The 23,812-nt window shown below is 31.6% G+C and overlaps 1 protein-coding gene and 1 long non-coding RNA gene across 2 annotated transcripts; both read right to left on the bottom strand.

The window, feature by feature from the left end:
- Nucleotides 1-4,003: 4,003 nt before the first annotated feature.
- On the bottom strand, nucleotides 4,004-6,213 carry LOC133863149 (zinc finger BED domain-containing protein RICESLEEPER 2-like). Its single transcript, XM_062299135.1, has 2 exons — nucleotides 4,168-6,213; nucleotides 4,004-4,054 (listed from the first exon to the last, which is right to left on the bottom strand). Exons 1-2 carry the CDS (start codon nucleotides 6,211-6,213, stop codon nucleotides 4,004-4,006), a joined length of 2,097 nt encoding a protein of 698 aa, XP_062155119.1.
- A 13,065-nt stretch (nucleotides 6,214-19,278) lies between these two features.
- LOC133862586 (uncharacterized) lies at nucleotides 19,279-21,847 on the bottom strand. The gene is made up of 4 exons (XR_009899250.1): nucleotides 21,652-21,847; nucleotides 21,511-21,575; nucleotides 20,860-20,915; nucleotides 19,279-19,535 (listed from the first exon to the last, which is right to left on the bottom strand). It is a non-coding gene; the product is annotated as an uncharacterized LOC133862586 (long non-coding RNA).
- Between the last annotated feature and the right edge of the window lie 1,965 nt (nucleotides 21,848-23,812).

Here is a 23,812-nt window from a genome sequence, read left to right as displayed (position 1 = left end):
CTCAGTTTTCATGGAAATTGGTATATATATATATATATATATATGAGTTTTTAGGGTTTCTCTTACTCCTGATGGGTTACCCATCATAGTGCGCTACAGCTTTCATGCATTCGCAAGTGACTTCAACCTTCCTGGATTCCTGTCAGTGCTTTGGAGGTTCTCGTTGTCAATCTAGCTTGGGTTTTCTAGTTGTTAAGCTTGTTTTAATTCTCGATCTGTTTCTTGTTTTTGTTGCTTTTGTTTGTAATTCCTTTTTCGATGTACTAATTAAAAAAAAAAAAAAAAAAAATTACCTTCATGTAAAGATCAACTTCAGCGTCGGGAAAAATTCCAGCAGCTTTCTCCCTCCTTGCAAGCTCAGTTAGTAGATCTAAAGTAGAAAAAATATTATTTTTTGGAAACCCAATAAATCTTTTAGGAAGTTAATTACAACATAAGTCAATTTGATTAATTACCATATCGGCTCCCGACTCCTTGGAACCTAGCTGAATAATCTAGGGTTTCTTTAACTGTTAGATCACCCAAGTGAACATCAGTTTGGCTAATGTAGGCAGAAGTCTTCCGTGGCACAAACTCATCAAGCCTATGACCATTGTAAGTGACTTGTCCTCTCACCTAATCACAAAAAAATAGTTGTTAATATCCATCACTATTGGATCAATTGACTGATATTGAAACAGTTGCACAAATTGAAGTACTGCTTGACCACTAAAATATAAGAGATCTTCACAACATATATAAAAAACATAATGTTTAATTTTAACTTGGAATATCCATCTTACGTACTTTCAAATTTGGGTCTAACTTTCCTGCCAGTGCCAACAAAAGTGTAGTCTTCCCAGATGATGGAGGGCCTAACAAGAGGGTCATCCTGCAACAAAATGATAAAGAAAGGAAATAAAAACTAACCCTTGAATATCATGAGTTCGATAAATAGTTTTTAGGGAAAACTTTATTTATCCCCCTGATCGAAGTACGTACTATAAGTGATATCAGTAAACACGTGAAATGTTATTTCCTTGTAATCGTAAGGAGACTCACATAACTGAAAATCTTAACGGAATGAAGAGGTTAAAAAGGGCTCAAACATGGAATACAGACATAATAAAAATTTAAATTTTGAATTTATGATTACAAAACCGCCTATACTTCCGGCCGGGCATAAATGAATTTTCTCTTATTTTTTAATTGCGTTTCTATTAAACCACTGAAATTGCTAAATAATTTTGCTTGGGGTTTCAAAAAGAGTGTGGATTTAATTTTACCTTGATGGGTTTATGATCCCAGACACATCTCTAAGGATTGTGAGTTTTGTTCTCTTAGTCAATCTGATCCCACAACAACCGAGAGCTGTTTCTGCAATGTTTCTTGCGGCATTGACAAGGGTTGGAAGAGCTCTGGTGCCAACATAGCAGTCTGCTACTATTCGTAATTGCTCGAATCTAACTTCTACTGTGGGCAGTCGGATCCCCACCCTTCATTTAATAAAGAAGAATTAATTACTATATATATAACGATGACACTTAATTATGATAGAATATATGATAATTAAGACGACAGGAAACTAGCTTACTTGTTGATACGATCTCTTAGTTTCCTTAAGAATTTCTCATTATCTTCCTCGGCAACCTTAAAGTTCCTCTCCACGAACTCCTGCCTGTCGTTGGCATCAAGCTTCCGGACATCCACTTGTTTGTGCAATATCTTGGTCGCATGGTTCTCAACCTCCACAACAGACTGCAATATGGTAGTTCTCAGCCGATTGTAGGTCGGAAGCTTCTCTATCGCCGCCCATCTCAGAGCCTCCTCGTCTTCTTTTCTCGATCTTGAAGGGCTTGCAAACGGATTCTCCGCTTGCCAATTCCCCAACTTCCTACCACTCATTATTTTAGAGAGAGAGAGAGAGAGAGAGAGAGGAAATTCTAAAAGAAATATTTTGAACAAAGAATATATATACAGAGGAAAGAGAGATTCATGTGAAATGCGACTTCTACAGGGATTAGAAGTATAATTAATATTGGTAATTCTTTTAGATAGGATTACGATTAATGTAAAGAGATAGCCGTTTTTGCATGGGAGAGCAATGACGGGAGTCGGAGACATGCAAAGGTAGTGATACCTAAATGAACGTAATTCTCATGTACTTTGGCTTTCTAGAATAATGATTGATTAAGAGTATGCTTAGTATGCAAATGCAAGTACGTAGACCATTAATCCATTGAATCAAATAAAATTTAGCCACAAAAGGGAAATTAATTACGTGATGATCTTTGATTGGTTTATTTGTTGGGGCTGCGTTTAGGTTGTCCATAGCGTTCTTATTCCTTTAATACCTAATTGATTTATGCATGTATAGCTAGCCGAGTAATTCTAAAAGTCACTCTTGTGTCATTCCAAGAATGATGTGGGTTTTAAAATCACCACTTGATTAAAATTTAATAGTGATTAATCACAAGTTTAATGGTGATTTTAAAAGCCACATCATTTTTGGAGATATACAAAAGTGACAAAAGAGTAACTTCTAGCATTACTCAAAAGCTTTTATAACCAACAAGGCAACAAACAACAAAAACAACAAAGCAAAGGAACATGCTCCAAAGCCAAGCAATAACTACCCTGCAAACTCCACAAACAAGAACAAAACAACATCTACACAAAGACTAAACCAAAAATCCCCATATTAATCCCCCATTTGCACTAAAGTTGGAGAAAAACCCTTACCCTGATGAACATGTAAATCTTTTTGCAAATGATTAATATTAGATATTATATATTTATCTTACAATTATTCAATAATGTTGACATAACACTCTAAATCAACTATTGAATCTTTTTTATATTTAACAATATATGATTAATCCAAGGGTTAGTGTGAGTAGGGCTGTAAACGAGCCGATCCTGAGCGGGTATTGCCTGTCCGGGATCGGCTCGTTTAATGAATAGTAAAGCTCGAGCTCGACACGAGCTTGGAAATGTTGTGCGAGACCGGCTCGTTTAAAAAAATATGGTGTCCGAGCTCGAGCTCGAACTCGACAATTTTAGTCGATTCCGAGCTCGAGTACTCGGCTCAAGCTCGGCTCATTTCATAATTGAAAATTATTCACTTTAACATAAATAAAATAAAATCACGAAATTTCAAATGGTCAAATTGCACTATCAGAAATCCAGCATTTTGCATTAAGCAATTGCCAATTAATCTAAAAAGACTAAAATCAATACAATTACAACTGAAGAAATAAAATAAAATTACTTTCAAACAATTACAATTAGAAATGCCAATTAATCTAAAAAGACTAAAATCAATACAATTACAACTAAAGAAATAAAATAAAATTACTTTCAAACAATTACAATTAGAAATATAAGAAATTACAATTATGAATTACAAATTTTCAACTACAAAAATAAAATAAAATTACACTTAAACAAATACAAACAGAAATATAAGAAATTACAATTAGAACTGTAATTTGATAGGTATAATAATAATGTTTAATTCTTTTGTGTGCTCTCCAATAAAACCTGTTGTAACACACTAAAAAAAAAATTAGTTAATTTTAACTCCCTTGCATTAGTTACACAAGTTTTATGTACTTGGTAAAAATGTCAAGAGAGGTTAAATAACACAAATTAATGTGCATAAATCATTAAATAAAAAAGTATTCATTACCTTAAATCTGCTCTCAAATAAAATATGGAAATTGCAACACACTAAAAAAAGTTAGATTAAATTTAACTCCCTTACATTACTTACACAAGTTCTATATACTTGGTAAAAATGCCAAGAGAGGTTAAATATATCACAAGTTAATGTGCATAAATCATTAAATAATAAATCACACATTACCTTAAGTCTTCATGTCTTGATGAAAATAATATTATACAAAATTTAAACAAAATAACATAGTCCAACTATCCCACATAGTCCTCAAACCAAATATATAGTTATATAACTTATATGACAACACTTCAAAAAATAAAAAGAGGCAAAGAACACTAACAATCAAATTGCCCCTGGCAAAGTTATCTCCACTTCCCCTTCATTTTGATCATCCTAAGATTAAAAAAAAAATTAACTATATAAGTAATTAGTATTTAGTACAATATAAAAGTAAAACTAAATTAACAAACAACATTAGAATATATAAAAATAAAACAAAAACATACCCCACACTTCTTTTTAAGCCCATACAATGATCTGACCCAATCAGCCCCACATAACAACTTCTGAACTGTCTCAGTTGATAATGATGCTCGATGTGGATCAATAACCCTTCCTCCGACACTAAATGTAGACTCCGAAGTTACAGTTGTAATCGGTGTTGACAAAATATCTTTGGCCACTTTAGACAAAACATTATACTTCAGAGTATTCGCTTTCCACCAATCCAAGGCATTAAATTCGATATTCTTGTTAGGTATATATACACCCTCCTCAAGATACATTTCTAATTCAGATTTCATAGGTTGAAGCACAGTTTCAGCACTTTTGAGAAATGACTCCCAAATTTCCACACCACCCTCCTCATCATGAACTGCACAGACTGAACGATTACTTGAAGAGCTTTCTTGAACTTTGCTTGCAAGATCCTGTTCCTTGAGATTTAAATTATGTTCATGAAGATACACATCATATATCTCTTTCAAAATTCTTTGAACATATTCAATATTCTTCGTAGCTTCAGCTTCTTGATAAATCTTCGGAAAACAGAATCGTATGAACACCAACTTAAACCTTGGATCCAAAATTGCCGCAATTGCCATCAATAAATTGCACTCGCCCCAGTATTTATTAAACTTGGCTTTCATTCGATGTGCCATAGTTCTAATGTAGTCATTTCCATCATCACATTTATTAATTAGAACCTCTTTCATTCGCCAAATTTCAGGAAGGAATAAATTTGATGTTGGATAGTCACTACCAGATACAATCTTGGTTACTCGATTGAAGACTCCCAAAAGTTCACAGACAGATTTAACTTTATCCCAATCTTCTTGCGATGGCACCCAAATAAATTGATGGTCGTTGTATCCATACATAGAAAATACGTCCTTAAACTCATATGCAGCAGATAACATCAAATATGTACTATTCCAACGAGTAGGAACGTCCAAAAATAGCTTCTTAGATGACAAATGCAAGTTCTTTGCAGTTTCAGTAAATTGCTTTAATCTTCCCTCTGATGCTACCAAGAATTTTATTCCATCCCTCACACAATCAACAATATCACCAATCTCACTAAGACCATCCTGAACCATCAAATTAGTTATATGTGCACAACAACGCACATGAAACAACTTGCCCCCAACCACAAGCGATTTTCTCATATTAAAAACATCTCTCAAGTGCCTTAATGCTACATCATTTGCCTTGGCATTGTCTACAGTGATTGAACAAACTTTACTCTCTATACTCCAGTCTCTAAAACATTTATGAAGTGCATCAGCAATAAGAAGTCCAGAGTGTGGAGGCGGAATATTACAAAAGTTCAACACACGCCTATTTAACCGCCATTCAGAATCTATAAAATGACATGTCACAACCATATAAGAAACCTTTTGACAAGAAGTCCACATATCAGTTGTGATGTTAACTTTGGGGACCCGATTCAATAAAGTTTTCAACTTCTTCTTCTCAAATTCATAAGTGGCAAAGCAAAGACTTTTAGCAGTAGCTCGAGAAATTTTTTTCCAATGCGGGGTACAAGCTTTCATAAACTTATTAAACAACACATGCTCCACGATTCTAAAAGGATATTCATGATACAAGATCATGTGAGCTAAGAGTTCTCTCACCTTACTTTCATCAAATTGAAAATTTGAAATAATGTCCACACCACCAGACTCCTTACCCTCAACTGACAAAACCTTTTGCTTCTTCTTTGAACCAGCATACTTCAAACACGACTCCAAGTGTCTACCTAAAGTAGATGTACAACTTGATTTTGATATGGTAAATTTACTCTTACACCATTTACATTGATTTTTTTTTACACCACAGACCTCAACTTGCTCAAAATGATTCCACACAGTAGAAGTCTTCCTCCTAGGCTTTCTCTTATATACATTCTTTTCATTTGGATCCTCATTAATAGCAGTATCTTGAACCAACTCAATGGTTGCATCAACAGTAGCACTATTACTAATTTCAAGGGAATCCTCGTTCTCATACTCTTCTTCTATAGGCTCAAGTTCATGCGAATCACTCTCCATGCCTTTTAATTTTTAAATTCTATATTAGATATTGTTATGAAAAAAGAAAAAACAAGTATTCAAAACTTAAAATAGTAGAATTTAAGTTTACATATCATATGATTGTTCATTGTTTTTTGTTGATTGTTAAAATAAAGAAATTCAAATCTGTACAGATTGTTCATTTTCTTTTTTAATTGCCAAGGAATTGCAATTTTTTTTCATCTTCAAGTTTTGTTATTAAAAAACTGTATAACTTATAAAATTATAGTTTTCTGCCCCTAATTTTTTTTAGAAAACAGATTGTTCATTTTTTATAAATTGCTAAGGAACTTCAAATTTTTTATGTTCAAGTTTTGTAATTAAAAAACTGTCTAACTTTTAGGATTATAGTTTCTGCCCTATTTTTTTTTTTTAAACAAAAACAGATTGTTTATTTTTGATAAATTGCCAAGGAACTTCAAATTTTTTATGTTCAAGTTTTGTAATTAAAAAACTGTATAACTTTAAAGATTATAGTTTCTGCCCTATTATTTTTAAACAAAAACAGATTGTTCATTTTCTTTCTTAATTGCCAAGGAATTGCAATTTTTTTCATCTTCAAGTTTTGTTATTAAAAAACTGTATAACTTATAAAATTATAGTTTTCTGCCCCTAATTTTTTTTTAAAAACAGATTGTTCATTTTTTATAAATTGCTAAGGAACTTCAAATTTTTTATGTTCAAGTTTTGTAATTAAAAAACTGTCTAACTTTTAGGATTATAGTTTCTGCCCTATTTTTTTTTTTAAACAAAAACAGATTGTTTATTTTTGATAAATTGCCAAGGAACTTCAAATTTTTTATGTTCAAGTTTTGTAATTAAAAAACTGTCTAACTTTAAAGATTATAGTTTCTGCCCTATTTTTTTTAAACAAAAACAGATTGTTCATTTTCTTTCTTAATTGCCAAGGAATTGCAATTTTTTTCATCTTCAAGTTTTGTTATTAAAAAACTGTATAACTTATAAAATTATAGTTTTCTGCCCGTAATTTTTTTAAAAAACAGATTGTTCATTTTTTATAAATTGCTAAGGAACTTCAAATTTTTTATGTTCAAGTTTTGTAATTAAAAAACTGTCTAACTTTTAGGATTATAGTTTCTGTCCTAATTTTTTTTTAGAAAAAAAAAAAAAAAAAAAACAAAACCGATTGTTCATATCTTATAAAAAAACTGTCTAACATAGAGCATACATTTCTAAATTCAGTAATAAAGCAAAACTCAGCATTATATAATCAGAAGATTCAGAACATACATTTCCAAATTCTAAACATTGTGAAAATTTTATAAGCATTATAAACAGTTTTCAAACATAGAGCATACATTACATAATCACAACATAATTTGTAAAACATAACATATTGTTCATAGAAGGATTTGCTAATTATATATTTATAATCATTAATCATAACAAAAAAAAATAATAAAATAACGTAAAGAAAAAAAAAAAAAAGTGAAACCTGAGTTGTTTATTAACTTGCAAAATCAATGAGGACCTGAGGTAGTAGTCTAGTGGAGGATCTAAGGCTGAACGGACGTCCCTGATTCCTGAACAATCATACGGCATATCAACATTAACATTAGAAATTTAGAACTTAAAAATATTGACAGATTAGCTACTAAGTGAAAGAAAAAAAAAATTGAAAACATGAAAATGAAATGATGAAAGAGAAGTAGAGAACAAATATCTGATACTTAACTAACTGAGATTTGAGTCTTAATTCTTGAGTACTGAGGAGTTGAGCGGCTAAGTCTTTTGACTCTCTTGCTCTCAAATTTATAATTGAAATTTGAGAACAAGAGCATCACACGGTTCACACGGTTCACACGCAACTCATGTAAAGTCCAGTACTTGACTATTACCACTTCAATCAGATCAAGAGTGTTCTTGGTTGCTGGACTTGCTGCCATCGATCCGTGTGAAAAGAATAGAAAAAAATCACAAAAGTTGGGATTTGGCTGCGCAGTGGAAAGATGGAACATCAGATGATTTAGATAGATCGGTTTCTTTTGGTTTGATTTCAACTACAAATGTAAAGAAAATCTAACGGATTTCAAAACTAAATCCTGTAGAAAGATAGAAGCCATTCGATCAAAAATTAAAAATAAATCAAAGGCTAAAAAACGAAGAAGAAGAACTGGATAGACGAGGGTAATTGAGAGAGAAAACTTTGCATTCAAAGCAAAGCATTAATTGTGTTCTGAACCATCAGCAACACAATAAATTTTTTGCAGGTTTCCTGTGTGCAGACTGCAGCGTGAGAGACTGAGAGTGAGAAATTAAAAATAAAAACTAAGTTTGAAAGGAATTTCCAAACAAATGAACGGTTTGATTAGAATTTGTCTTCTAATTTTTTGAACAATCAATGGCTTTGAATCATTCGGTCAGAGAAACTGAGGAACGAGGAAGACAAAAAAAATAACGTCCATTTTTCAAAATCAAAATTTTAAATTTCAAAATTTTTTTATTTTATCTATAATTAATAATTAAACAAAAAAATCGTTTTGAAAATTATTCCCTACCCCCGTATACAAATAAAACCGGATCCACTTATAATCCTAACCGTTGAGTATTCTAATCAATTTCAAGATCAAAACTGAAGTCGTTGGATCTCATCTAATGAGTGCTAACACGTGATATTCGAAACACCAAATAATTTCTCAGAGTAATAGTTGAGTATAGCTGTAACCCATTGTTTCAAAATGAACGGCTCAGATTCAAATGATAATTTGGCATGGACGATCGGACGACTAGAAAAATCTCGAAGATTGAAGTGTCATGCGTGTCACGGCGTGTTTCTCGGGCCCTCGGCAACTGGAGCGTCAACGCGTCAGTCGTCAGGCGTCAGCGTCAAGTCCAATTTTTTTTTTTTTTTTTTTTTTTTCCCGTTTATCTTTAAATAAAAAAAAATTGTATGCACATGCTTACAAATAAAATTAGATGTAATTCAAATCCTAACTGTTTATTAATATAATCATTTTCAAGATCAAAATCTAAGTCGTTGGATCTTATCTAATGAGAAGTAACACGTGATATTTGCAACACCATATAATTTCTCGGAGTAAATAGTCGAGTATAGCTGTAGCCCATTATCTCCAAATGAACGGCTCAGATTCACGCATGATTTGGTTTGGATGATCGGACGATCTAGAAAAATCACGAAGATTGAAGCAATACACGTGTCGGCGTCTCACGGTCTTGGCCTCGGCACTGCAGCTTCGTCACTCGACTCACTCCTCCGGCGTCAGGTCAGGCGCGTCAGGCGAGGTGCGTTAGGGCATTATAACCTAGTTCCTAGACTCAGTAGACTGTTATCATTTGGTGAAAATCGGCTACACACGGGCAGACTGAAGACTACAGTTTTGTTATTATAAACGGTCACGATGCAGTGTAGGCCTGTAGCTGTTGAAATCAGTTTTTGATGATTCAATTTAAGTCGTTGGATCAGATTAAATACCGTGTAATTCGTGTGTGAGAAACACTGTATAAATTGTTATACAATTCGTAATTTCAAGTGATAAAAAACGATTCGTTTCATCTATCAAATATGTTATATGTACAAAATCAAATATGAACATTACTCAATGCTCATTTATTATTTTTGTTTTTTTTTTTAAAAAAAAAAAAACTACGTTTCAATTTTAAAACACAACATTAAAAAAAAAAAAAAAAAAAAAACAAAAAAAAGCATCCTACTCACACTGGCTGAGTGGCACATCACACACTGTCTTTTAGCTCTTTTTTAAAAAAATAAAATTATTTTCTAAATTTTCATTAAGAGTAATTTTTTTATTTTTTCGCAAATGAAAAACATTGAAACTCCGGTAAGGCGATAATAATTTGATGAGACATTGCACAAATTAAAAATAATAGTTATAATTTAAAAAATCGTATATAATATAAAGTACTACTCAAGAATTTCACAATATATTAATTTAATTGTATAGTTTATTCCCCAAGTAAAATAAATGAAATGACAATAAAAGCTTTTTCAGTTTTTCATATAAAGTTAAAATAAAAAAATAAATTTAAGGAAAAACAACTTTTATCTGTAATTTAATTTTTATTTATATATTAGTGATTGATAACAATTTTATAAAAAATGGCATCGTATGGAGAATAGGAAAACATAAATTCATAAAATAAAAATTGTATTATTCTGAAAATATTGACGAATTATAAAATAAGATAATTAATATATATGAAAAATTCAAAGTAGACAATACCACTAATGAATTATATATATATATATATATATATATATATTATCTAATATGTTGTGAAAGTATGCATTTGGCACGGATGGCAAAAGCTTGTGAATCAATAAAAATAACAAGTTCAATTAATCTTGACTCTTTAGGGTAGCCGGGTAGGTGCTACCATGGTATGTTGGTAACACCCATAATGTCGGAATCGGAAATTCATGCTTGAGGAGGTTGAAATGAAACATGAGTTTTTCAATATCTTTTATAAATTATAATTATAAGATTACAAATTTACTATACTTACATGTGATGTGGATTTAGTCAATACTTACATTAGTTACATACTTAATAAGTTAATATAGATAGTCTAAGATAGATATAAATCATATACATGATAATGAATCAATGATGTTTTCATATAATCTAAACACTATCATATGATCTCGAATAAAAAAATATTATCATTTTATTTTTGGCATTAAAAAAAAAATGAACAGTCAATATAAAAACTAACTAACTTATATTAAGTTAAAACATTAACAATGTCTTACAATGATAATTATTATATTATCATATAGTCCTATATGGCTATATGATAATACTAATCAAATCATATCTAACAACTAACGGTTATATAGCACAAATGCACAATGTTAAATCATATGATCTAAATTATAAATTTATAATGATAATTCATAACTTGTGAATTGTGATTACAAGTTATGAATTATAATTATAATTAATATATAAGTAATTCCAATCCTAATAGCTTAATTTTGGATTGTATGAATCACATTATTATTATATATGAATAATATCATTAAGTTTCATATGAATCATATGTGTCATTATATTATATGAATAATGTGAATTCATACTTACTGTAATGTACATATGTAATCTATATACATAGATATAGTCATTGACTCATTGCATCTAAATATTACTAATAATTATTAAATACTTAAAATCATAAATCATACTTATTGGGTGTATGAGTGTATCTAACTAAGTATCTAAATACTAAATCATTATATTAGTATGAATTTGTATACTATAGTCTATATCATATATGAGTCATATGACACTATATAACTATAATTATATATGTTACTAATATAGTAATATTACTAATATGTATATATATTTATGATTAAAAATTATGAATCATATCATATCACTTGATTTATGGTATTATCTATGAATCTATAATAAGTAATTAAGTATGATTATTATAAATTTACGAGTAATAAATCATAATTATCAAATTTATCATAATTCATAATTACCTACAAATAATACTAATATTATATGATCCTATGATCTAAGTATTATCATATGATAGTATATTTAACATATTAACATGATCTAACAATCCGTATGTAATGATTATTAAATATTTAATGATAGTACTCATAGCATATAGTAAAGTGATTACATATTTTATATTTACATCAATTACATGTCATATGGTAGTATGGTAGTATGGTACAATGTTATATTATTATATGATCATATAATCCTCTAAATTATAATCTTATTATATTACATGAATAATTTGATTAAGTATCTAGATTGTCATTATATCATATGACTAACAATTAATTATTGATATTATTCATTTTTACTATTTTATATAAATATGACCAATTAATATATATTGACCAATAACTATTGTTATTTGTTACTTAATTTATGCTTACATAATATACATAGTAATGAATCTAATGATAGTATATTATTCATTATATATATATATATACGAGTCGAGCCTTAATAAACGAGTCGATCCTTATACGAGCGGGTTCACGAGCTTTAGTCGAGTCGAGTCGAGTTTATACGAGTTTGCATCGTTTAATAATCGAGTTTGATTTTCGTGTTCACGAGTAGCTCATTTAATAATCGATTCGAGCACGAGTCGAGTTTATTCGAGCCGATCTCGAGTAAGCTCACGAGTAGCTCAGCTCGTTTACACCCCTAAGTGTGAGTGTCATTTAGCCTTATTGGATGAATGTTTTATAGAATTATAGTATCTAGTATTTTTCTTTGCAAATACATATCAGAAAAGAATAGAATATATAAACAATGGTAATGAAAAAGAAAAAAAAAAGGAAAGAAAAAAAAAGTAATAAAGGAATTCATTAAATTAAAACTATTATTGATTTTTGTCCTATGGTAACAATTAGACTGCTAATTGTCTAAATTCTAGCGTGTTCTAGGGGAAGAACTAGAAAAATAATTTTGGGAAGTTCAAATCTAGACGTATAAAAAATTTGAAGGTAAAAGTTAATTTTGAGGGGTCTATTTTATAAAAGTACTTAGAATTTAGAAGAAATTTTAAGAAATTTATGATTTTTTTGAAAATTTGGAGGGCCCAGAACCCCCCAGGCCTTGGGGTGGTTCTACCCCTATATATATATATATAATTATATATGACGTCACTACAAGAAAAATAGTCTCTAGTGACGACCCTGAGTCGTCGCTACAGTCCTTAAAGTGGTCGCTATTGACTATAAGCAACGGCAACGACTTTGGTCGTCGCAAAAGTGGTTACTAAAACATCGTCGTTAAAGACTAAATAGCGACGATTTTTTATTTCGTCGCTGATAATGACTATTAGCAACGATAGTTGTCATCGCTATTTTCACAAACAATGGTTGCTAAAAATGTCTCCCGAGATACAATGTCGTCCCTAATGATGTACACATTAGTAACGATATTGTGTTGTCGCTAATGGTGCACACAACAGCGACAACATTGTGTCGTCGCTAATGATATTTTGTATATTAATTAGCGACTACGTAAGTCATCACTAATGATAAATAATTTTTTTTTAATAAAAAATGTGCCAATTACATTTTTTTTTGCCAATTAATATTTTAATGTTTGGTATGAATTATCTAAATTGCATTTATTAATCTGCATAAAAGATAGCAAACCAAAAATAGAATTTTGGTTTGCCCTGGGCTCACATCTTTAAGCAAAGCATTTATCTATACATGTTAAAAAAAAAAAAAACACAAGAAATTACTAAAATGCAATCCCAACCGCCAAATTGTTTAAGCATAACAATCATCCTCAAAACAAAATCTAATAAAACATTAGGTATTGAAAAACTGAGTCTTCCTCGTCAGATTACATCTAGAACATTAGGTGCATCAAAAAATCTAATAAAACATTAAGTGTATCCAAAATTTAACTAATGCAACTATAATTTAACATAAGCCACAAGAGTGTCGGTGGTGGTAGATTCTCCTGACAAAAGAACAAATAAATAATCACTATCAGCAAACTGAAGCCCAAACAAAAATATAACACTACACTTCAAATAAAAATAAAAACTATATTTCAGTAAGCAAACATTGAGATCATTCTTAAAAAATGTATTGGAACACTAAAGCATATTCAGTGCACCAAATCTAGCAGTTGAATACTACAGAATTAAACTACTTAAATAGCCATTTTCTAACCTTATGAAACAGAAATTAAAAGTGTAAAAAGATACGCACCTAAGTCAAATAATAAACAGATACAAAATTGTACCAAGAAACAATACAATTACCAGACCATATGCTAAAATCAATTAGGCCCATAATCTCTGAGAGTAGATAAAGCAAGGACATGGAATAGAACTATTTTATGAAGAGCATAACCGACCATAAAGTAGATTTCAAAAAATAATGCATCTGAAGTGAAAACACAAGCTGCTCCATTTTAAATACCTTTTATCTTCTCATTCAAATAAAACATCCAAATATACAAGCTATGCAACTTCATTCCAAATATAAAGTTCGAATGAAACATACCATACTCTATAGCACAAAAGAAATGAAGTTTCCGAATCCAATCTCTTTAACCTTCCCCATCAAATTGGGCAAAATTATGACCTTGTGCTCCTATAACATATAGAAAAACAAACAAATGTATCAACTGTCAAAAATTAGCTGTTGTTGTTCCATTAAAGCATAACAAAACATATCTGCCACACAACCATTTTACCTAAAATACGTGACACTAGAAGATCATATTGGTGCTTTGATTCTTTCTAAATTTCCTCAACATGTCGGTTTGCTTCTTTTTGAATCTCATCGATACGTTGATTTGACTCATTTTGCATTTCTTCTATTTGTTCATCTCTTTTTCTTTCTTTTTTCAATAATTGATCTGACAACTTGGCCACTTTGAGCTTTGTTTCCTTTAAATCAAGGTTGACTTGGGTGCCATGTCGCGAATGCAAAGAGGATGGGGTAGGTATGACATATTTTCCTATCCCTCTAACATGGCTAGAACGTTTCCCACCAAGAACTTGTGTAAATATTTCATCTTCATTTAAGACAACTTCTTCGTCAACCAACATGTCTAGCATCAAATTTTGCATAAGCAACATAAACTTTAATTAAATAATTTATGCAAGTCAATTATATAATGGAAAAGTTATATTTCAATTACTTACGTATCGTTTTTCACACAGCGGAGTCACAAATGACCCATCTTTCTTTGTGTGAGAGGTCTTATAAAAGTCAATTACCTTAGGTTCCACCCCAGTCTGTCTCTTCTGCCCATAATAGACACATGATTAACATATGCTCTAAACATAATTATTAAAATAATGTAATAGTATAAAATTATTACCTTACTATGGCGATGACTAATAAAAGATCTAGAGCCGGATGTGTGATTGGTCTTCAACATCGATCTATTCGCCTTATTACGTAAGGACTTAAGCTTCCAATCTTTGATGGTAAATGATTCACATATCTTATGCCACGTGGGTTGTGATATATTCTTTTGAACTGTTGTCTTCGCCATTGTTAAGTCTTTATTACCACCGCATTCTAGGAATCTTTGATCAAGACCATAACGAAGTGTTTTATAACTATTTGATAAGGCAAACTCCACACTTGCATTGTGCTCATTCACGTTCTCATCTAAATCTTACTTGCTCTGAAACATAATAGTTAAGAAAACAATAGTCTTAACATTTTATATTATATGTAGTAATTAACATAACATAAAACAATAAAACTCACTAAAATACGATTTCTTAACAGTTCCAACTCATTTGGTGGGACACAAGTCCAAGAACCATGGCAGAGCTCGGCGTATTGACGAACAACTATTGTCACCCTCCTACTAAATTGACTAGCGTTATCGCTTACAGGTCCTCTTGCCACGACATGGATTTCTATCGGAACAGGACCATGCTCTAAAAGATTATTGAACTTAGTGGATTTATTCTGACCTCTTTTCTTCTTGCTGGACATAACAGCTGTGAGGCAAAATATGAAAACCTAGTTAGTAATTTTTGGTAAATTAGTTTGTTCAATAACAGAGCTTATTGCATAAATATTATATGTGCACTTACAGAATGCATTGGAGGGTCCTTGAGTCATCATCTAACATGGTTGTACATCAATTTCAATAGCCACTTGGGATCCTAAACTTGTGTCCCCATCTCTATCATTGAGCTGCAATGGCATAGAACGAGTCGTGGACACACATCGTTTTCGTCCTCGATTCATTATGTATAATTGATTCCACAATAGTAACAATGGATAAGAATATGTGAAAAATATAAACATACAATAATACTCAAAGATAACTCCTCTTCATGAGTGTAGTTTGTATCATCGTTGCTAGATAACTCCTCTTCATCATCGTTGCTAGATAACTCTTCTTCATCATCATAGGTTGTTTCATTTTCCTCATTATTGGCCTCATCGTTGATTAACATGCTTCTATCAACAACTATTGGTTCCACATCATCTCTACGTAACGGAGTTGAGTCTTCATCGTTTCCTTGTTGCACAGGTTCATGACCCCCAACACATTCATCTTCTTCGTCCTTATCACCAAATCCTTCGTCATCTTCTTCAATCTCTCCCACTAGTACAATTGGAACATCGTATATGTTTCTATGGTCACCTTTTGTACTACTTGCCAACTATTACCCAATTTGACATATTTTAAGTAAAATGCTTGTCAAGCTTGGTATGCTAGGATAAATGGGTCAGATGCATACCATGTACGCGATGTATTCACACTCGTAAAACACTCATCTATTTGCATTCTTGTTCTATGCCGAATGTCCCACCAATCACACTCAAATAGATACACACGATTTCGACCGTAATGTAACGTAACACTAGAATGTTCTTAAACTCACCATAGAAGTCAATATTCGTCATGCGATGCTCACCTGGAACAATTATACCACCATTTTGGGTACGTAGAGTCCGTTCATAGTCTTTTATATGAAACCTAACCCCATTCACAATACAACCTTTAAACATTGCAACTAGATGATCCGGTTTGCATGCAAGATCATATATTTGTTTGGACACGATTTCTACATTATGCCCACATATATGATGTTGGAACCAGCTTTCGAATTTGGCTTCATGCTTACTCTGGATGTCCATAGTTCATTCTCCTTCGATCTTATCATAGTGTTCACTACATAAAGAATACATAAGAACTCTACTTTATTATCAAGTAAATCATGCATAAGTTAAAAGAACAATAAATCATATACTTACCGAATGTATGAAGCAATTTCTTCACAATTGTTAAGCACATATCATCGAGCCCTTGAGAGAACCTTATCTTCAGGTTTTATAAATTTTGCTGCTCCTAAAGGACGAACTCGTTGAGAGAACACAGACAGGACTTTACTCTTTCCCACCTGCCACCCGTCACTATTCCATTCTTCATGAGTCCATTTTGTCTCAATCCCACAGAGATACATGGAGCAGAATGTCAAACATTCAACTGAATATCCGTAGGCAATTGACCCTTCTGGACATGCTCTATTCCGCACAAATTGCTTATATTTACCAAAGCATCTTTCAATTGGATACATCCAACGAAATTGTACTGGTCTTGCAAGCTCGGCCTCTAGGGGTAAATGAATAGCTACATGTATCATTATATCAAAAAAAGCCGACGGAAATATCTTTTCCAACTTGCATAAAATCACAGGGATGTCATCCTTCATTCGCTTCAAGACATCTAATCTCAATGTTCATGAACATAATTCCTTAAAAAAGAAACTCAACTCAATCAATGTTGTACGTATTTCATTCGATAAATATGGACAAACTGCAACAGGAAGTAATCGTTGAAAGAAGATGTGACAATCATAGTTTTTCATTCCCGAAATCTTACATTCTTTGACGTTCACACATCGACTAATGTTAGATGCATACACATCAGGGAACTTCACACCTTTCAACCAATTAGAAACTTGTCTTCTCAGCTTTTGACAAGGTAAAATTTGCATGTGGCATTGATGTGGATGTACCATTTGGTTGTAAGTGCAAATCTTTATATACGCCCATCACACACAAATCTTGTCGTGCCTTGAAAGTGTCCTTCGTTTTTCCATCAATATTCAGTAGTGTACCTAAGACACTATCACATATGTTCTTTTCAATATGCATGACATCTAAATTGTGTCTCAGTTTCAATGTTGAGCAATAAGGCAAATTAAATAAAATACTCTTCTTCGTCCAATTCAACTCATTTTCTTTGCTCTTTCGGTTTCTCGATTTTCCATTCTTATCTTTTCTAAATTGCACATTTGTTAAGTTCTTTAGTTGGTGTAACAATTGATCTCCAGATAATTCATTAGGCTTCATTCTATGCTCCTCAATACCGTCAAAGAGAGATTTTTTTTTTCGCGCCATATATGCCCCCGAGGTAAGAACTGACGATGAACCATGTAGCACGTCTTAAATCCAAACTTCAACCTTCTAAACATTGTATCATTGTTACATACTGGACATGGAAGCTTTCTCTTAGCACTACAAAAAAATCCGAATTTCGGGACAGTTTTTTTATAGACGGTTTTAAAAATCGCCTAGGAAAAAAATTTTACGGACGTTTTTTTTTTTGAAACCGTCAGAAAAAAGGGACGATTTAATAGAACCGTCCTTAAAAACACAGACGGTTTGAATAAAACCGTTCAGAATTAGAAAATTCCAGACAGTTTGAACCAAACCGTCCGTAATTAGAAATTACAGACGGTTTGAAGATAACCGTCTATAAATAGATAGACGGTTTTTAAAAAAACCGTCCATAACCTAATTCTAAAAGTAGTAAAAATCGTATGAAAGTGATCCAGAAATTTCTATCTCAGGATCTCTCTCTCTAGCTCAGGATCCGTCCGACTCTCTCTCTTTCTCTCTCTCTAGCTCATACTCCGTCCGACCCCTCTCTCTGTCAGATAGAGAAGACGCCGGCCCGCCCTCACCTTCTCCGGCGACACCCGACGCGTCCTAACTAGCAGCCCCAGGAGCCACACCCCCGACGCTTGGTGTAAAGGTTATTTTTAATTTTTTTACTATTTTTTTTCCTTTTAAATTTGTAATTAGGTTGGTGATTTGCATATTATGGACTTTAATTAGGTTGGTGAATTGCCCTCTAAGATCGTAACATATGAACTCTGAGCCGGGGGAAAAAAAAAAAAAGAAGCCCCTAAACACACATCTATATGTATGTAACTTTGATAATAATAGTAGATGTCAAATCATATTATTTGCTAACACAAGTTGGCCAAACCACTAAGATAACTTGTTCATATAGTAGAAAAAATAAATCCACGAGTGATTTCAAAAATCATCTACAACTTAGTGTATTCCATTGGTAAAAGGAAAAAAGAAAAAAGAAAAAGAAAGAGTAGTTCTTTAAAAAACTTGTATGTTAATTTTCATTTTCGAACATATTCTTCAAAATAATTGTGACGACCCATTTTTTTTTTTTTTTTGTATAAAATATTTATAAAACATAAAAGGGTCCTCACAGTGGCACGATTACGTGTCGCTCAGCCAACATACATACATGCTCCATATCATGTACCTGATATTCAGAGTAATATCTAACAGCGGAATAATCATAACGTTACATCTCATAACGGAAAGCACATCTAAATATACATGTGGTCCATACAAAAGAGCCATATACAAAATACTCCAAAAGAGTGAACTCCATAGTCCAACTCAATACGACTGTCGCGGTGTGCTTCAATCGTAATATCCCAAATACACAGCTACGGGGTCCCCTCTAAGTCAAGTGTACCTGCAGTCAAATGGACATCATCTATACGGTTGTGGGGGTTTGCCACATCCGTATAGGTGAAGGGATGAGTTCACCATCTCAGTGATATTAAACTAACTGAGTTTTCGCAAAGAACCAACTTTTCTTTTTAGTCTCGCGTACACTATAACAGCTACCACTTTATAACATTTTATTTGAAAACCCCCATAGCTGATATAGCAAACACCGACTATCAGAAAACATTTAAAACCTACTATGTAGTTGGACCCATACGTAGAAGTTCCATTGGCATGGAAGCAACCACGTATAAACCCACCTACAATAATACTTTTATGTTGGTAGCTCAAATGCACATAAGTCTAACGTTATTAACTGTGATAACACTGTGCCTCAGGGCATTACAACTTCATGTCAAAGCACATAGTTGTCCATGCGGTTATTAGAGTAAGACTCTGATATCCAGGCACTTCTTACTGATGTACAACGACAATCCATCTACCTACTCCCAAGCCACACCGATATCGCAACCAATAACATCAAAACCAAGCACACTAAGCTCAAAACATGCCATCTCGCTCATTAGTACAAGCTTACTATCATTTTCCGAACATGGTTAACACGGAATCCTAGGGCATTACAACTTCATGTCGAGCACGTAGTTGTCCATGCGGTTACTAGAGTAAAACTCGGGTATCCAAGCACTTCCTACTAACGTGCTACGACAATTCATCTACCTACTCCTAGGACGCTGTATTACTCACACCGAACCATGACAATATTCTTGTTCGTCCAAGCTCAATGTTATAAAATTATGCAACTAGATGATAGCAGTATACATAAGCTCTTTTGCCATCAAAACTCTTAGGCATACTAATACGTCTAGTATCAAAACTACAATATTCTATATCATGAAAACATCATTTAATTTAAACAATGATATGCATGCTAATGATGGTCTTTCCATTCCTTTAAAACTTTCCATTCTTTCCGTTCCTTTCGTTCCTTTCGTTCCTTTTATGCTCATGCTTTATGCTTTATGCTTTACAATTCAAATTCTATTATCCTATTCTTTACAAATCATGATTTCTTCAAATACAATAAACCAATTAACATGAAACTTTATCATTCTACTTTGCATAATTTAAATCCCAACCGCAGCTCACTTTCAAATACTTTAAAAATAACTCTACACATTTCATCCATACATCATTTCATAACATCATTAATATTATTTGAACATAGTTGAAACTACTCAAATCAACCAAAACAGATAATCAACATACAGTTGGTTCAAATTTATAAAACACATATATTTTTCTATTTTAATAAAATAACAATAATAATTTTTCAGTGAGTAAAATATCACCTGGCTGCGCGGATATTAAGCACTAGGTCTCCTAGACATCACCTTGCAATGTATCACTGTGAAATAACACATTGCACTATTTAGCACATTAAGTAATTAACACCCTAATTAGCACTTGAATCGCTCAAGGCTAAACCGTTGGAAAAACTATAATATTTTAAGGGTTCCAAACGCCTACCCATAAATCCTAAACACTAACTAAAACTCAAACAATACTAACCCAAAGTATTTACTAAGGGTTAGATATTAAAATCACTTATTTAATTATTTACTCATAATATATTAATTACTAACCCGTAATTATTTTCACTAACAATTTTATAATAATATTAACCCTAAAATTATATTCACTAATCTCTAGATTATTTTTCACAAACATTTTCTCGATATCATTAACTCTAATATTATTTCATAAATATTTTTACCTCAATTACTAACATATTAACACGATTTAATCATCTAGATTTTTAATCACTTAAAAACCTCAAATTAGTTTAACCTATCAAATTAGGGTCTCTAAACTTTAAATCATAATTTATAAACACTACCTCAAACACAATATTATTAACCCAATAGCTTTTACTAAGGGTTAATTACAATAAATAGCGTTTTAACAAAATACCCGAAAACTAATGTCTATAGAAAACTTACCAAAAATTCGCCAAGCAAAGACCAAATGCTCGGGAAGCTTCTAGCAACTCCAAACTACCCAAAATCTAGAGAAAACGTCAAGTTAAACTCATTTCTATAAGATTTATAAAAATCTCTAAAAATGCTAGTTTAGCGATTTACCTCAAACCGATCGGTAGAAACGTAGATCAGGCTTCGTAGATCACGTTACCGAAGTCGGATTGAAGATCGAACCATTGGATCTTCGTAGATCAAGGATTTTCGTAAAGAGAAATGAAAAATCCTCATTCTTCCCTCTTTTTATTTTTCTTCACGGGTCAAGAGGCATACTGCCTCTTTTCCCCATTTTCTGAGATAAGGCTCTCAGGAGCCTCATCTTCTTTTATTATTGAAGGGCCAAATGGCCCTTCGTTATTTTCAGCATGTGGGGCACCGTGTGCCCCCACATGTTATATATATATATTAAAACAAGGGAAGGCCATTTGGCCTTCCATCCTTTTATGAACGTGGGGCGCACCTGCGTCCCACACTTCATATATATATATATATATATATATATATATATATATATATATATATATATATATATATATATATATATATATATTTATTTATTTTATTTCTTTTCTATTTTAAATTATTTAGTTATTATATATATATTCATTAATTTCTTATATATATATATTGTTTTCATTTCAAATTTCTAATTTTGTTTTGGGCTTTAAAAATATTACTTTTTACATTTTTAATAATACTAAAATTATTTTAACTAATCATTTACTCAAATTTTATACTCTAAATATTAAATAATGTCCTGGATATTACAATAATAGTATTCTCAAAATTAGCATCTTCTTGGATTGTTGGTTCTCTAACATATCCACAAATTTATTCTTTGAGTAATTTTGTAAATTCTCTTAAAATATCATCAAATTCAAGAAAATTAGAAAGTAAAACTTTTTTTTTTTTTTTTTTTTTTTTTTGCATTTTATCTTATTATGATTTTTCTCACTGCTTTAACCTGCCACAACAAGGTAATCAAGAATTTTTTTTCTTTTCTCACAATATTTTTACAATCAGACACAGTAATAAGACAAGGATTAAGTTGAATCATCATATCTACCACTTTTATCTTGTATTTTAAAAGAATATTTGTAAGATCAAGATAAATTTCATTTTAGGCAACCGCCTGTTTATTCATATCATCATTTCATTGATGCGAAGGAGTAGGTAGAAAGGTTTTTTCTTTTTTTACTTTATTGAAAGATATATAGTTTATCTTCTCTAGTATTTCCTCTGACTGCTTAAAATGGTTAAGGATCAGTTTTGAAAGTATCGATTCAAATTCCATTGATAGGTTAATTTTCCTTATGCATGTTGATTTATCTACTAATGCTTGATTATCTTTGTTGAATTGCTTTATATTGTTATTTAAGTTAAAAGCTGTTGAGCTTCTCTCTCTGTCTCTCTCTCTCTCTAAAACTTTGTTGGCATATATGTTTTTTATTTTTACTTATCAAAAAACATATGCTTTTTATTTTTCTTTCTCTGAATGATATGAGTATTATTTTTTATGATTTGCACTTATTCAATTTGATGCCGTCTTCCTTGATTGGTCCATGCTTTTGTACACTTTATTAAAATTTGTGGAAGTCTCTTGGCAATTTGATTATTTGGTTGAAATATAACGCATTTTATTTGGTTGAAACTATATATATATATATATATTTGATTATTTGGTTGAAATATAACACATTTTATTTGGTTGAAACTATATATCACATATATAGTTTTGCCTTAGTCATGTCATGGGTGGCTAGCATCTCAGTAGCTGGTTATTATCTTTTCTTTTTTCTGATTGGTTTTTGAAACTGTCCATCTACAATTGAGAAACAGTTTTGTGATTAGTTGCTCTATGTTATATATTTAAAAAAATAAATAAAAATTCAAGGTTGTTTCTTTTACTATCAAAAGAGTACTTGCAATTACACTCGACACCATTCAAAAGACATCACAAATATAAAGAAAACAAAAACAACACTCAATAGAATTGCAATTACCCTACTAAAAAATTGAATTGATTAATGATAGGATTAGCAAATTTACAATTTTTGGATGAGATTTATGGTCCAAATATACTTATATCGACTATCTTGAAATTTTGTGCTCTTAGGAGTTAATAAATACTCTTGAGGTATCTTATCTTGAAATATTTGGACTATTTTGTGATGTAGTTAGAAAGATGGACAAGAGTTGGATGAAGTTGCCGATAAGTTCGCGAGAGTATATTCGCGGGGTTATGGCGATTGTGAAATTTGCACAT

This window comes from Alnus glutinosa, chromosome 3 (assembly GCF_958979055.1).
Source record: "Alnus glutinosa chromosome 3, dhAlnGlut1.1, whole genome shotgun sequence".
NCBI lineage: Eukaryota > Viridiplantae > Streptophyta > Magnoliopsida > Fagales > Betulaceae > Alnus > Alnus glutinosa.
The sequence above is the reverse complement of the archived record's forward strand: the minus strand, read 5'-3'. Positions and strand labels throughout refer to the sequence as shown.